Raw genomic sequence first — 17,425 nt, forward strand, 5'->3', positions numbered from 1 at the left:
ACTCCGCCATAGCTGCGTTTCCAGAGCAAAATCATGTCACGGTCTCCAAGCTAATTCTGCAAATCGGTTTACCCTTACATTGCTGTTTTGGGAGTGGGCAAATTTGTATTCAACTTGCTTTATATTTCAGGCGGGATAGCCATTTTGTGAGATATCTTGCTAATAAAAACGACTAGCGAACTAACTTTAAAATTTACAAAGAACTGTGAAAGTATGTGCGTTTTCATTTTGGATATCGATGTTGGCGACAAGTTTTCACCTTTTACCCATCATGTCAGGCACTTCAGCAATTTTGGATCTGACTCTTCTCAATCATTGTGGCAGTGCACATGTCTCCTACACAAACACCGCTACTTCTAACACCGGGATTATTTCACAGGGTTCCGCGTAGACTGAAAGATCCGTCGCTCGAGGACGCGTAGAGAGCGCCCTCGAGCGACGGATCTTCCAGTCTAGGTTCTGTGAAGCATCTTGTTTGACGATACAATAGGCCCCATATTTGTGTTGACGACAGCCTCTTGTGTTTGTCTGTAACACTTCGCGCGGACAACACAGACAGTAGACCACTCATGGTTCCAGAACAAATATCGGCGCAAGTATAAAAAGGCGTCATTTCCATATGATAAACGGCTTGGCTCTGTCACCTGAGTTCTTCGTGGTCATTCTTGGGGTAATGGATATCCTACCTTGGTGCGCGCACCCAGGTGATGTTGGTTCGAATCCAACAGAGCGACACTTTCATCTCAGGGACGCTATCCATGCCTTTTGCCATCGACATTAAAGACGAAATAAGAAACTTTTCCTAACAAACTAAGAATAATCAAATATGATATGAGAAATAATGTATTTTCTTTAAAACTTAATTCCTTTCTTGGGACGTACCTGCAGGCGGCTCTGCTCGATTACTTAGTAAGTCATGGCAGTTGCTTCGATAGTGTCCATGATTAAGCTAATCATATAAGTCCCGTCTGAGTTGAGAGAGAGAGAGAGAGAGAGAGAGAGAGAGAGAGAGAGAGAGAGAGAGAGAGAGAGAGAGAGAGAGTGTGTGTGTGTGTGTGTGTGTGTGTGTGTGTGTACGTAAAATGGAATATATTTATGTAACTTGCTGTCATTTAGCAAGTTACTTTGGAGAAAATACGACTATCAAGACGGTGTAATCGGGATTTTTGGCATGTTTATTTTTTCTTAATACGTATTTCCATAGAGGCTTATCCTGACATTTGTCAGAACAAGTATAAATTGAGATGGAAAATATTCTGCCTTCGCTCGATGTCACAGAAGGCAGCTCTATTGGCTGGCTAGTCAGTTTATTCCACTACGATAGTAGATAACGTAACAAAACAAAGTTTGGTGTTAAGGTTGGTGTATATCGGTGGGAAATTGCTTTCGGGTGTTTCCCCGGGGTTCAAAATCTTGTAGTAAATTTGGCTAGAGGCCCTAAAAATTATTCGCCAAACCAGATATTCAATTAGCCAAGCCGATGACGTCATTTATCTCTCATTAATATGCAAAAATAAATATTTGTCTACATTTTCCGCAAGAATGGTGGAAATAAGCCCTGCTAGTGCTACTAATACTAAAGTCACGCCAATTTATGGTTCAGATTACAAGGTGCCAACAACAGGAACGCATAAAACAATAAAATTTGTCAGAATTTCAAGCGATACTGTCCAAAGTTACGCGTGTGCAGCTATATTCAGTAAAAAAAACTTAAAATCGCTATCAGTGCATATGGGGCTATAGATGAACCTGGTTCTGCATAGTTTTTCAAACGAATTAGATATCCAATCTCGCAGCAGTTCAAAAGCGAAATACTCCCAGACATGAGAAATGTGTGCATTTTAGACTTTTGATTTTGAAGTTGAAGATGGTTGATTTTTTTTCAAACGCATACATTTGATTTACGCTTGACTTTAGTAAGCAATGCTAAGACAGCCTATCGTATCGATAGCGCTTGGGTCAGGGGTCATCGCCAAAGACGGTCAGTGCGTATTCACAGCTCAGCCAACTTGAATCACGGGAATCACGGATCACAAATCCATGGCCAAATGTTCACTTGTATTACGTAAACAGAACCATCACATATCAAATATATACCGTTTTGGAGAAACAACCTTTTGATTCACTGATGATCGCGACAAGTGTTGCGTATTTGCACGATATGCGATAGCTGTGGGTCCAGAACTATGGTGTTTTCGGACGGGATTTCTGCCTTTACGGGCTGGTTTTGACTTTTAACGTTATTAACCCCGCCACGGGTTAATAACGTGGTTTTGACTTTTGCGTTATTAACCCCGCCACGGGGTTTAACGTAAAAGTCACAACCAGCCCGTAAAAGGCAGAAATCCCGTCCGAAAATACCACACCCACAGCTAGATACAGTGTAGATATGCGGAAGTACGCCGTCTCCGACGAGCGAGCGCCTTCCCAGAAAGTCTGTTGACAATCCGACGTCACAATACACAGAAAATTCTCGTGAATTTATCTCTAAGGAAGCCAATTCACACAAGTTACTAACGTCACTAAAGATAGTTTCTTGTTGGCAGCAATACACCACGGACATTGTCGCTGTTCAGGAGTGCCTTACTCGCTCTTACTACATTCTCAAAAAGGCCATGCGTATATGCATGGAGCTGCCAAAAGTCTTTGGTGCTCCACGGTGTATGTTTCTGACCACCATGCTGCTACCTTCCTTTCCAAATTCACGTCGACTTTCCTACTCTGATCATAATCTTTATCCATTTCACAGCTTTACTTGCGCTCAGAACCTGCGTTCGGGATGGTTGCTTCCCGTATTGGTGGAGCAGCCAAAGTCATGTATTCAATAACTGAAGCTGACACACCGAGTTGGCTATGTTCACAAAAAAACAAAAAATACAAACAAAATAAAACGAAGAGGGGGCTGAACATTTTGCGAGCAGAACTTTGCAATACGTGGTTATTTTTTCTGCCCATACATCCCTTACAAATGTGCAGGCTTGTGACAGTTGGGGGGACTTGAACAATTTTGATGATATAGAGGGGGGATTTAGAATTTTTTATGGGTAATGAGGGAGATCGAAAAAAAAAGTTTCAATCGCGATTCCTCCAGCCCTCTCCCCGACGATCGTTATTTGTGAAAGCAGCCTTACTACATAATGGCAACATCTTATTTTCGTTCGCAAGATCCCGACTTTTCTCTATGAATTCATACATTTTTCTATACCAAGTCTTACACAACTACAAAATTATATTAATTATACAACGGAAGTTTTTGCCACTTATGAAAATTTTCGCGTCCATCATTGATAGTTCTGAAGATAAAGCATTATCACACCATTGAATATAACGGTTCCAGATTGTACTCATTTAGAAAGTTGCTGCACCGGCCCGCTGGTGGGTACTTTTATTTGATCTAAAGGTAAAATCACATAATTGTCTTTACCCAGTTGTTCTATTTTCATATTTTGACACATATACTCCTTAAAGCCAGTGTTACCGTCTTCCAATAAAGTGTACCCATCACCCGTGAACAATTCATTCACTCGCAATTCACAGTACAGAAACAGTCTCGTTTGCCAAGCAGTCTGAGGCCGGTCCAAGGCGATGAACTTCTTATAACCCAAGAATAACGGTCCACTAGTGTTCTGCAAAGCATCCATAAATTTGAAGCCGGCCGCCCTTTCAAATTCTTCACAGGATTTCGATTTCATTTCTGCCATATGGGTTTCAACTGCGTCCAAAGCCGATGGGTAGCAGCGCCCTACAAGATCCACCAGACCACTCCATGTGGCGGGGACGATCGGGTTTCTTGCCGTCATTGCCGCCGGTACTCGAAACAGCAACACCCAAAAAATCCTCTTCTGCTTGGAAACCTGTTCAGACAATTTCAAGTTTTACACAAGAATTAGCCACGGTGAAAAATGATACACAACACTAGTCCTTTATGAAATTGAAAATTGCATGATCAGACACAAAACACTGTATAATACATATTCACAAATACCCGGTCTTGGGCCGGTACTGTTGAGTACCTACCAATATCACGTTGAACGACTTCATTTGAAACCGCGACTTGAAAATTAAGTAGACAGAAGAGCGTCTATGTTTGTATTATATGAAAATCAACACAAACGTATACATAAAATCAATGTTATCACAATGCTAGTCCTCATATTTTCCGATGACTTTTAGCTTATTTGCTGCTCTCTAGTTATTGATGATGCGTATTTGATGCACGCCTTTGGCACCGTGTGAGGAGGGTCTTTGTCAAAGCTCGTTAAATTGTGCACGTGACTACCCACAGGCGCTTGGCACATTGCTTGGATAATAATCGTATTTAATATGTAGAATGTCTATATTGAACCTGATTATTCAATAAAAGAATCACCCTACGCGATATTAGTGTAGGCCTATAGGCCTACACGTTGACTGGCATTGTACCTATGGCTGCCTGGCTCGGGCACGGCGAACGCACTGCATAATCATCAACGTGTAGAATGTCTACATGACTTGATCATTTATTAAAGAATAGCGGCACGTGATATTACTGTACATGTCGGCTAGCTTAACCGAGCGGCTGTAGATCTGCGGGGCTTTGGCCCGGCTTTGGCCTGTTCCTGTGTGTGCAGCAGTAGACAACGGGCCAAAGCCGGGCCAAAGCCCTGCAGAGCTCTACAGCCGCTCGGTTAAGCTAGCTGACATGTACAGTAATATCACGCACCGTTATTCTTTAATAAATAATGAAGTCATGTAGACATTCTACACATTGATGATTATGCAGTGTGTTCGCCGGGCCGAGCCAGGCAGCCATAGGTACAACTGCAATGCCAGTCAACATGTAGGCCTATAGGCCTACACTGATATCACGTACGGTGATTCTTTTATTGAATAATCAAGTCGTATATAGACATTCTACATATTAAATACGATTATTATCCCAGCAATGTGCCAAGCGCCTGTGGAGCCAGTGACTACCGATCAATTGTATGCAGAAGCAAAATGTGCGTACATCGCCTTTCGTTAAACAGAGGGAAAGTTAAGTATTTGTCGCAATAAAAAAGTTTCTTTTAAATTGCAAGGAATAAATATGTTGTAGCAAATATTTCTTACAATACATCATCCTCGTTACTTATCGTTTTGTGGCTGGGCTCCATGGATGATGCATTTGGCACTAACACCAAGTCGCACCTCATCGCCTCGTCTCGTTTCGCACAAAAAATTGCTCAATATTTGCTTTACGCCAATGCACTAACAGTCTGGTTTCAGTGAGTTTCCTTGAACTTAAAATGCGGAATCGGAAGAAGATGTGCATTATGAGGGGCCGTACACAACTTTGTCGACATCTCACTATAAACGGCGAGGAAGAAGAGAATTTGAAAGCCAATTGTTAAGATATCTTAGAACCATGCTTGATTCAAACCTGTGTTTCAAACTAAAGGTAATAAATAACGAAGACTTCATCGTTTTTGGCAAAATAAAAGGTTTGCGGTTGCCAAAAAATATCACGATCATAGCACAGTAATGAGTTCATGATACACGTAAAAACACTTCACTGTGATCTATGGTGGTTTTGAGACGAGCTTCCTGGGTCGAAGTGGCGTTAGACGAGGTAGTATTTGGGACGAGGCGGTTTAGATGCAAAATTGTTGTTGGCGACCTGGTTTTGGTGCGAAGTGTTTGGATCCCCTATGGTTATAGGGCAAGTCATCATGTGACGAACTGGCACAGAATCCACTCTCACTGCAAGGAGATATGCCTAATAAAATCAATGTCTCTTGACAAGGCTTCGCCAGCAGCTAATTATTCGCACTGCCACTACATGCGACTGACTGTTGGAGATGATGCAATCATTACTCACCTTTAGATTGATATACTGTGGTGAATATCCTAACTTCAAAAGCAACTGATAAGCTGGCACTGTCAGCATGTCATTGCAGACAGTTTCCGGTCCAAACACAAACGCAGTTCCCCTTTTCGACAGCCTTGACGGTGTGGAATCCTCGCCAGGCAGTGTGTTGCAAATGCGACCATACAAAGGTTCGTTTAGGACATCTTTCCAATCAATATGACCAATTTTTGATGACCTTATGCGCGTGCGTAATTCGTCGATCGACTTCGTTTGCAGCAACTTGGAAACGGAGATGACGGTAGTAGCTGCCATCTTTCTGAGTAAAAGCGATGTCAGCCGGCCGTCAGAAATATCAAAAGCCGTTCAGCCTGATGTGTGAAACAATAAATAGCACGTTAAATACCATACAAGTTTCCCAAATGAAGTAAGCTTATGTCAAATTGCTCTTTATTGACAAATATTAACAAAATAGCTTTTCGCTGTTATTTTATTTAAAATAACAAATAAACAAACACAAACACATACACACAAACATTCACAGACACAAATAAACACTCGAGCCCCCTGTGCCCGGAGTTGCAGTGTTCTATGTATAGGCCTACTACACGGCAACTTCAGCCACCTGTGGTTCTCCCCATAGAGGGACCGTGAGCAACTGCGTGTACCATCTACACCTGAAGGTTTAGTCATGCCGCCAACCGGTTAATTTTGCAATTTTACAAAATCATTATAAAACATGTTTCGAAGGCTGATACTGATTGTACATGTTTTTGACCTTGACCTAAATTTTGGAGGGCAAAGTAGATCTGTTCGTAACCGCCCTTGCACTGGCATATGCGGAAAATAAAAAATATACCCCTCCCCCCAATTATGATGCACACTGCCCTCCAGTGTCTGTGCTCTGCCCGCTTCCCACAACAGTTCAAGCTCCCCACTGTCCTCTCCCCGCTACTGAAATTCCCCCTTTTACACTAACTGTAGCCTACATATTTTCACATGTACACTTCATGTACGCAACTTCTATTTATCTATAACCCAGTGCACGATCTTACGTTACTTAAAGGAAATGCGATGTCCTTCGTCCGCCATCAGAAATATCAAACGCCGTCCAGCCTGATGTATGAACCAATAAAAAGCACGACGCCATTTTTCTCAAATAAAGTATGTCAAATAGAAAGAGGGCGCTGTCTTTAGCAACTGATATGACAAACGTTACTTTGGCAACGGACTGCGTTGACATGTGGTTGGCTGTGTTGAACAAGGAGAGTACGAAGTTATCGCAGGGTTGTTGCGTAGTGTGTACACGGTCACCTTGAAATCTTCTAAACCACTCTTTAATTCTGGAGAAAATAAAGTATTTTCACTGTTTGAGTGCTTTTACATAGTCACGTCATTATAAGAAGTGAGAAATGTTTCAGGGTGTATGAATCGAAAAAGTGCTGGATTGCGTCAGTGGAAGGGGGATTTGCTTGGTGGGGATCGAACCCACGGCTTCTAAGTGAGAGTTAGAACGATTAACCACTATCGTACAAGCGAAGTATCCACTCGACTAGGTGCCAGCACGCCTGTCACGAATACAATACACCTTTATGTAGGTGCTCCCACAGTCCCTCGTGGGCTATTCAGCTGTGGGACTATTCGCCCCATAGACGAGTGTACATAAGCGAGAAACAATTGTTTCTCGCTTATGTACACTCGTCTATGGGGCAAATAGTCCCACAGCTGAATAGCCCACGAGGGACTGTGGTGCTCCGTATGAGCATGGAGGTAGCCTCTTCCTACCTCCATGGTATGAGCATAGGCGCACGGCGAATTTTAAAATCAATTATCTGAATTTTTAATGTTGAAACATGCATTTTATTAACAAATGTGCAAACGGAAATCGTGCGGCCAGATTTTGAGGCACACCGTGAACAGTGCCCATCACTTCACTACAATGCAGTGCACGGTTGTGGCCGTTTAGCTCTGCTGTTACTTATGCACTCGGCAAATTTTAAAACCACTTGTCTGTAATTGAATGGTGAAACATGCATTTTATTAACAAATGCGCAAACAGAAATCATGCGGACAGCTTTGGAGACATACTGTGAGCAGCGCCCAGAACACGGCTGTGGCCGCTCGGCTGTCTTGTACACATTACTCTAAAGGTACGAAACTATTGGGAAAATAATTTAAATAAAATCCGTAAAATAAAACATTGTTGGCAACCCTGGGGATTCAAACTTCTCTGTGTTGTAGCATGCGTGGTACTTAATCGATCGACTGGGTTCTTGAAACACAAAAACTGCACCGGGCCATGTAATTGCTGGTAAGTCGCTAAATATTACCTCCGGACAACTCCCATGACACCGCCATTTTGAAGGCTATTCTTCAATGACGTATTGCTTTAAAAGGAAAGTATACACATGCATCAACTTCAAGCTGCACACTTTGAAATTGGCGCTGGCACGGGACTTGTCCGTAAAAAACATTGCGCTAATTATTAGCCGTAGATAGGACCGATGTGGACTATACAAGTTAGGAAGCCAATCGATCGATTTTTGTAAGTATTTCCTTGATTAAGTTGAAGTTTGAATCTCGAGGATGGCCAATAACTGTTAATTTTGTCTAATTTAAAAATTATTTTCCAAATACTTTCGTACCTTTAGAGTAATGTGTACAACTACAAGACAGCCGAGCGGCCACAGCCGTGTTCTGGGCGCTGCTCCGCACTGTATGTCTCAAAAGCTGCGTGCATGATTTCCGTTCGCACAGTTATCAATAAAATGCATGTTTCAACATTAAAATTGTAGACAAGTGATTTTAAAATTCGCCATTTGTATAAACATAGACTTTAAAAACGGAAGTCTATGGTATAAAGTTAGTAACGTTAACAGTAGAGCTGAGCGGCCACAGCCGTGCACGGGGCACTAGCTGTTCACTGTATGCCTCAATAGCTGCCCGCACGCTTTCCGTTTGCACAGATTTTAATAAAATGCATGTTTCAACATTAAAATTAAAGACAAGTAATTTTAAAAGACGTCATGTGCCTGTGGGTATGAGCGGAGACCATAGAGATCAAGTTTATGGTAAGGGCTGTCAGCCATGTAGACTTGGTTCAAGTCGGTGAATTTAAAAAAAATAAAATCATTTATAATAGTTTCTCTTGTGTCTCTCCTATTTCGTACAAACCTATCCGGAATTTGGCAGCTCACGTCAGGTTTTCCCAGCGATTGAATGCGTCACGTTTGAGTCTGCGCAGTAGTGAGTTAGTTTCTGCCGTGATTCCGGGTGAAACTCCGCTGTATAGCGTTCACTCCACCATAGAGAAAGATAGATAGAGTGGCAACGGGTATTGTTTAAGGCGTGAAGCGGTTACGTAACCCATCCATGTTCGCCTCGCCTCAGGTTGCTCTCGCAATGGTTGCTACGCGACTGGCAGTACGATGCCATCTCGTCGTATTTTTCGCATAATCTCGTGTAATCATCAACCACAAACAAAGCCTCCAAAAAGTTTAACACCTTTGGTGCTCATTTTAATATGAAAAGCCAATAGTCTACCGAGACGACCATAGAACAAAAGGCATGCAAGTGTTGCTACTCTCCCTATTTTACTTTGTGACTCCACTCATCGCGTTCACCCTACTCATCGCGTCCACTCACGCGCGCGTTTCATAGGAAAGCAGACATACAAATCATTGCGTTCACTACACTCAAACATTCACAAATCACAGACTTGAACCAAGTCTATCAACCATGGTGTACAGTGCCCGAACGGACTTCGGACTGCACCCAACGTCACGAAGCCGTGGAGAACAGGATTTCAACAGTGTGCCTTCACGGGTGAAAGGGTTGGTCGCAGTGCGCCGGAGCGCCCACAAACGACTGAATCTTTCAGTCCATGCGACACAGTCAGTCGCTTGTGGTTCGCGATACGGTGTACGCACATTTCTGATACTTGAGGCGACCTTCGCCACATCAGGCGCGCGACAGTAAAACGGTACCCGGGCGCAACGTAAACTTACCTCTCTCACGGTTCCAGAACCGAGCCTTCAACCTCCCTTCCCTCTCAAATGAAAGACCGATATTGTGAGTACAATAATGTATAACTTCTGTTAATGGTAAGCCACCATTTTTTGTAAGTGGCACAGTTACAATGGACGTTACTATCGGCACAGACAATGCTGCAAGTGGAGGTGGTGTATACAGGATTACGCAATGAAATGTTGCAATGACGTCATTGGTTGTGCATACACATGCGGCCTTGCGTTTCGGATCTTTACTAGTACCGGGAGATCATGGGCTTCTTCGAATTTCGAATATATATATACACATACATACATACATACATACATACATATATATATATATATATACATACATACATACATACATACATACATACATACATACATACACACATACATACATACACACATACATACATACATACATACATACATACATACATACATACATACATACATACATACATACATACATACATACATACATACATACATACATACATACATACATACATACATACATACATACATACATACATACATACATATATATATATATATATATATATATATATATATATATATATATATATATATATATATATGTATATATATATATATATATATACGCGGATCGACAGGAACATCAGAAGCAAAGCAACGGAAATATTCGAAAATAAGATAAGTTGAACCATTCGTCTGATGATCGCTACGGAGAACACATGTAGCGTGAAACTCTGAGTACCGTCGCAAGCCGCTCAGTCATCATTTGACTGAAAGTACAAGAGACTTAATTTTAGCTTGAAAACTTCGGGATTTCAAAATGATCAAATTGCACGTTTTACATAGGAAATCTTGTTTTTAGAAAATTATGCATAAAAATCAAACCACTTAATTGTGATTTAAATATCAATGCGCCGTTCAATGATGAAAATCGTTAAAATATCAACAAGTTTTCGTCTAAACATGGCAATGAATCATACAATTGTCATTTGTATGTCAACGCAAAAACTTTTAGTGAAAACTGTACAAGACATGCATGTACTTACATTATGGTCCCAACTACTAGGGAATATGTACCCTCCAGGCAGGAGACCTTTTGCCCTTCTCACGTGGACAAATGGAAACCTACGCTCGGGCACAGTCCCATGTTTGGGCTCTCAATAAAACACTCCCTAAGACGGATACCACGTGATTTTGTCAGTTCACGACATGTGCACGAACGATAGCGAGTGCATATGGAATGAATTGGTCAAAATCGAGTACTATACCTGTTGCTGAGGACGTTTATTACTGTTATGTCATAATATTAACTTGAAATTCTGGTTTGGAACGTCATAAGGCCAGGAAGAAAAAATAAACTGTTCATCGGAATCGCCGCTTCTACTTTGCCCGATTTTGAATTTCTTTTTAGTTAGGCATATTCATACTTCTGCATTTTACTTGAGTGCTGCCGCTGGCGGCGCCCCTACATTTCAAAGGCTTAGGGTTTTCGCAGGCATGTGGGATTCTGAATGAGACTTGCGACGTGTCTGCACTGAGCTCAGTCAACACGTTGTTGCGACGTCTGAATTTTGCAAATCACGACGCAAACTGGGTCAATTTTTGGCTGAAATTTCTCCGTTTTGTCAAGGTTTAGTACACCCTGACTTTTAATTTGATCGCCAGCAAAAAAATTCGTTTGCCGCTTCTAAACCTTGGTCAAAAAATCCGATGAACAAGATTTTTTTGTCTGGCCTAAATAAATGTTTTTTCTAACCGTCACGGTGATATATTACGAATATAGCACGGTTATTTTTACGTCTCGACCAATCAAATCGCAGTATTTGCACCATCAATGTACTGATATGATAAAATATATAATATCCTCAATTGAATCTTGATCTGTACTTGCAGACTTTATACAAAGATTTTTGCAATTAAAAGAAAAGAAGCTTTGTGTATGTAAGATAGCGTTTTCAGACTCACTAAATCTTTACAATAGTGTTCTGTCGATGGTCCATGGGGACTGATAGTGTCCTGAAGAGGATTCTAACCGATGCTTTTTTGATGTTTGATTAATCGATTCATACATAATTATTCTAACTAACTTCATTGATTACCAGAATGCCATTTTTCTGTTGTCATATCGACCCCAAAGCATCATGAAGAAGTTTTGACAATCAAATTGTATGTATTTATTTGGTTAGAACATTATGAAAAGCGCTTGATAACAAATGTCACATCGAACGATGTCATTATGTCCCTCCAGAAGTACTCGTAGCCTACGTACGCGTCTTCGTTCATGGTGTCCATGGTTACTTGAAGATCAAAATGATGGCCCCTATTTATCTGGCCATTTTAACAGAGTGATATATGCCCCGAACATTGACTGCGTGAGCTCTTATGTTTAGGCGATGAAATCAACACAGTTATTCGCATATTTCCGGTTATTCATGAACTTGAAACATCGTGATTACATATCGATAGTTTTGTCAAACGATAACAGACCAGCACGACGTAACTACATGTTTCCCTTTCGACCTTGTTCTCGAAGGCCGATAAGTTCTTTCGTCACTGTGCTAACTTGTCAATGTGCACAGATGCATGATGATGGCGCTGGTGCGGTGAGGTAGAGAAAGATGTAGAACCACCGACCGACACTGAGACCGACCGACAAATAGACAGGCAGATAAAATGAGGTAAAGAACCAAAGAAAGACTCATGAAAACAGGGATAATGGTTCACAGACCCCAAAACGCTGTGCCGCTTGAACATTCCTGATCTTCGATGCAAAAGCCATAACAATGATGAGGAAACCATCCACTTGTGCATTAATGATCTTACGGTATGTTTTAATTTACTAGCGATAGACTCAATAGCAGGTTATAAAATGTATCCAAATAAATTTATATCACAGATTCTTTGGTATTTATTGCTTCGATTAATTTTGATAAATTCATTTCAACTAACTTTACACGTCAGGCTTGTCATATGTTGCTCTTTCATACGCCTTGTTTGACGCAAATATATGAAATCATGTCATAAAATTGTCGATATTCAGTCGAGTTCTTTCATCTCCTTTACGCGAATTAAATTGATTTCGAAGACGTACAAATCTTGGTGCTAAGCACACCATGGCGTTGAAGCCATAAATTGCTACCTGGCTACCCGCCTTGTAAAATTTCCCAGTAATGTTCGTTTTTATATGTTTATTTACGTTTGGTTCTGTTTGTTTGTTTCTTTGTTTGTTTGTCTGTCTGCCTGTTTTATTACAATTGTTACGCCAAGCTCATTAAAAGTTCAATCTAAATCCAGCCTATGGCCTACGCATTTGAAACCGAATAAGATGGTGCAAGCCCAGCCACATCCACAGTCAGGGTGCTATGGAAATATGCAGTACAAACACCATGAATATTCAGAAATCATAACGGTTCAGGCGAAGATATTTACATAAGCTTATTTGGATAAAATGGCTGATTAGTCTTCACGAATTAAGTGACAAAGGTTTGAAAATTGAATGATTGAGGGGGTCAGTAGTCGTATAGGTTTTTATCAATAATGATTGACAGCCAATCGTTTACAAAACCTTCACACAGGCTGTGCCCACATTTCACCTTTTGGCTGTGCATCCACCTCTTCAACGTGACCAGTTCATAGGCCACCGTTAAACGAGACCGTATCCGACAGGCGCCAAATTGAATATCAACCATTTTAGTTAGTATCAAAGTTATGTCATATTATGCTATTTTAAGAATGATAAAGTGTGATTACATTGAGGAGATTTTCACCGTCTCCAGGGTCCGTCCTTCTCAACTCCAGCCCCCTGTGTACACTTTACGAACCTTATTACCCATGATTACCTCAAAGCTTGTTTGTTTGGTTGTTTGTTCATCTGTTTTCCAATTAAGGTCAATACATCAAGCCGTACACCAAGATGAGAAGTCAATAACTTTATCAACAGTCGACAGCAACGGTTTTTATCATCTTGTGTTACTACATATGAGATTGTTGCTTGGCAACGCACGTGACCATGGTAACCGGTGTTTAATTAGCTTGGAGTATGGTTAGATTACCAAGCCGTACTTTCCTGTTGAAATTGACATTTCTGTATCGTTAGGCACCATAATCATTGCTTATGCTTCGATGTCTTATGCATGCAATGAATTCTAGAAACATATTTTTGCAATTATACCCTTTGAGCGCAAAAGTCATAACTTGTCGCCTTTACAAAATATGCCTTAGTCAATTTTTTTCAGACTTTTGATAAAAACTGCAGCTAATGAAATGTGATGTCCATTTTGTCCAAAATTATCAAAAGAAAAATTCATCAAGATTGGTAAAATGTTGCAGCACTCAAAAGGTTAATAGTAATTCATTTCTCAGCACTGTACAGCTGTACCAGAACACAAGTTACTGAACTCGTTTTCACTTTACCGACTCGCTTGAACCAGGGTCACTCCCACGCATTTATGTGTGTGGCGATATCATTGTTAGTATCTACGAGTTATAAATTCCATTATCAAAGATCAAACACGAAATACATGTAATATGAAGAGGCATTTGATTTCTCAGAGAAAGAGACCACATAGATTTTGATGTAGAAACATTGTAATGTTTATCTTTTCCCTTAGTCCACCTCTTGACTTTGTTTATAGTAAATTTGACATACACAAAATCTTACATGAATTATTTAACTGATTTGTTGTACAGAAATACAGTCATTAGTTACACATTTTGTGCAACTACACAATGAGACAGTTACCCAACAATACTTGGACGTGTAAAGAAAAAATAAAACCAAAACAAATCGGTCCCACACCACAGTCCTAACACACGTGGCGCTATAAGAGGCAAATGCCAGGCCGTTCCCCTCTTTCTGCACTGTTGCGCCTTAGGGTCACTTCCTTGACATATGGATGATAACAATATCTTTCTCGTTCACTTCTGTTGTAGACTCTTCTCTAAGTCAGTTAAGTACGCCCTTCGAAATTGAAAGACTTGAAATTAAAGACTCTAGTATATCGAGGTGCATGTCATCTTGAAGCTGACGGTGATTGTTTCAAAGTAGTTAATATAGTTCCTTGATTGTTTTATTTAATAAATCAACTGGCTTGAAGAGTTCTCTCTCCATTCCGATGTTGATATGGAGAAGCCGACCTTATGAGATCAGCAAATCAATATGAGGGCAATGATTAAACTACAGATATGGATTGGATGCAGCTACACACTGAAGCAGGTTTTATTGTAACACATTTTTCAATAAGAAAATGACGGAAAATGGAAGACCAATTCGACTCATCGCTGGTCGGCAGAGAAAACTCAACGCTGGAGAAAGTTGCTAGCGTCATTTACATCGTCTTGTCAGTTTTTATCGTTCCGGTTAATCTAATGGTTATAGGAACCGTGGTTTCGTTGAAATCGTTGCGTGTTCCGACTAACTGGTTCGTCTGTAGTCTGTCGGTGGCAGATCTGCTCATCGGAGCAGTAGTTATACCATTCGATATAATTTGTATCATTGATCCAGCCATCACATCATCAAAAGGGTTTTGCATCATCGGCCTGTCTTTATCACACGCAATGGGTATCGCATCCATCGTAAACCTAATAGGTAAGTTACAACGTGAATCTTTCCTTCGGTGAATCCGTTATCCACCATGTAAGTCTGGCGTCTATCGAAGGTCTGGCATTCCTAGTGGCTGTGAGTAACATCTCGGGACAGTTTCTGTTATGGAAAATGGTGACTCGCCGTTATCCAGTGCATCTTTATGCATTATTAATTGTCTTGAAACGCCATTATACACAGTGATCTACCTCATATGAGACGACACAGAAACACAAAGGGCACAATTTTCAGTGGCGACTTTGAATTTTTTTCATTTTAAAGTCGTTGTAAAAAGTCACTGGTTTGCGATCAGTTGATGTCAACATATCGAAGAGCTGACAAAATTCTTCAAAAATACATCAACTCACAATTTTATTTATTCTCGTTATCAACCAAAACAGCTTTCAACAGAAGTAAGGGACCTAGATTTCCTTACATCTGCTGCCATGCCTAGCACTGATAACATACTGGCCATTTCTGAGTATTACAGTCATACGTATTTTATCCATCTTCAGCTGTTTGTTGCTCTACTTGAGCTCAATGAACCTCACCAATCCCAGCAAAGAAATTCCTCTTTTCACGTCAAAACAGCATGATGGTGATCTATATCACTTTAAGTAAAAAGGCAGCGCATGATGCGAATATTTGTGAGCCTGGTTGGACGTATTCACGAACTGTCTTCAATCTCACACAAAACCATGACGAAGAAAATGTATAAATGGACGACAGAGTCGTAGATGAAGCATATTATTTACATGAAATTCTGGTTCCATGATATTTAGCTAAACAGGTCTGTTCTAATGGTTTTTTTTACTTCTTTTTCCATCACAAGGTTTGACAGTAGACCGTTGCGTGGCGATTAAATGGCCTCTAAGATACCAATCAATTGTCACTGGAAAGTTCACGGCCATAATCATCGCCATCCAGTGGATCTTTGCCGTTCTCTACGGTTTTGCGCCAGCTATGGGCTGGAACAACATCGATGACGAAACTGAATTGATTCGTTGCGAACCGGTTCTCATCACAACGGTCGAATACAGCATGGTTGTAATATTCGTGGTGATTGTTCCGACCTTGACCTTCGTCTCCGTGATATTCTACATCACTCTGGCCGCTGCTAACCGACAAATGAAGAGAATAGAAGCAACAACGGTCTCCGCTGACCAGATTGAACCGAACATTAATCGCAACCAGCGCAAAAACTTTCGAATAACTAAAACTTTATTCGCGTTGGTCATAATCACCTACATATTTTGGCTGCCCTTTGCTATCGTCTGTGAGGTACGCAAAATAGCATTTCACTGGGATAACTTGGATGAAGATGGCATTATCCACACATATCACCTCCATCTACTTCTGAGTATTTTTGCATACCTGTCCGCCTTGATTAACCCTATTGTGTACTCATATGGAAACAGAGACCTAAAACGCGCCATCAAGAAAAAATTGTGGAAATTACACTGCTGTAAAAGGCAGAACTCTACACAGGTAGCTTCTGTTCAAATGGACGGACTGCCTATGAACACTGCCGACAGCCCAACTTGCATCGAAGTCAGCATAGCCACGACGCTGTCTGGTGTCGCATCAGACACTAAAGAGACACTTGATAAAGAGGTACAAAGTTGCAACCCTGAAAATGAAGTGGAACAGACTTTGTAGCCTTGATTCGTACAAGTTGGTGGATTCAGAAGTGTTTCCTGGTTGCATCGCTGCATACTACGGTTGTTTTTGGCAAAGTGCTTCTTTGTAAGCTTATTTCATGAGCTGGTTCAGATACAAAATTCGAAGACAAATATGCTCAAATTTGAAGCTTTTGCTGTCGTTAAGGTAGTATGCGGTTCGAAAGTGAAAGACTTAAAGTTTTTCTCAAACTTTGCTCACAGACTCTTTCAACCAATTTCTTTCAAAATCAAGACTAAAAATCGGGGGTCACCGTGCAAATTTTGGTACTAGAGATACAAATTAACCAAGATTTACCGATAGTTAAAATTCAAAATGGTAACC

General features: G+C 40.8%; 1 protein-coding gene and 1 long non-coding RNA gene across 2 annotated transcripts; one reads left to right on the forward strand and one right to left on the reverse strand.

The window, feature by feature from the left end:
- Nucleotides 1–1,167: 1,167 nt before the first annotated feature.
- Nucleotides 1,168–10,024, reverse strand: LOC139120373 (uncharacterized). Its single transcript, XR_011549087.1, has 3 exons — nt 9,835–10,024; nt 5,840–6,198; nt 1,168–3,854 (listed from the first exon to the last, which is right to left on the reverse strand). It is a non-coding gene; the product is annotated as an uncharacterized lncRNA (long non-coding RNA).
- Nucleotides 10,025–15,096: 5,072 nt separating this feature from the next.
- Nucleotides 15,097–17,080, forward strand: LOC139150012 (adenosine receptor A1-like). Its single transcript, XM_070722155.1, has 2 exons — nt 15,097–15,427; nt 16,254–17,080. The coding sequence occupies exons 1-2, from the start codon at nt 15,097–15,099 to the stop codon at nt 17,078–17,080; spliced, it is 1,158 nt and encodes a 385-aa protein (XP_070578256.1).
- The last annotated feature ends 345 nt before the right edge of the window (nt 17,081–17,425 follow it).

The sequence above is a fragment of the Ptychodera flava genome, chromosome 2 (genome assembly GCF_041260155.1).
Source record: "Ptychodera flava strain L36383 chromosome 2, AS_Pfla_20210202, whole genome shotgun sequence".
Taxonomy (NCBI): domain Eukaryota; kingdom Metazoa; phylum Hemichordata; class Enteropneusta; family Ptychoderidae; genus Ptychodera; species Ptychodera flava.

Bases quoted from the DNA above. Each gene is read 5' to 3' on its own strand.
- LOC139150012 (XM_070722155.1), top strand. From the start codon at position 15,097: ATGGAAGACCAATTCGACTCATCGCTGGTCGGCAGAGAAAACTCAACG. The intron at 15,428-16,253 runs GTAAGTTACAAC...TTCCATCACAAG, and splicing joins ATCCATCGTAAACCTAATAG to GTTTGACAGTAGACCGTTGC.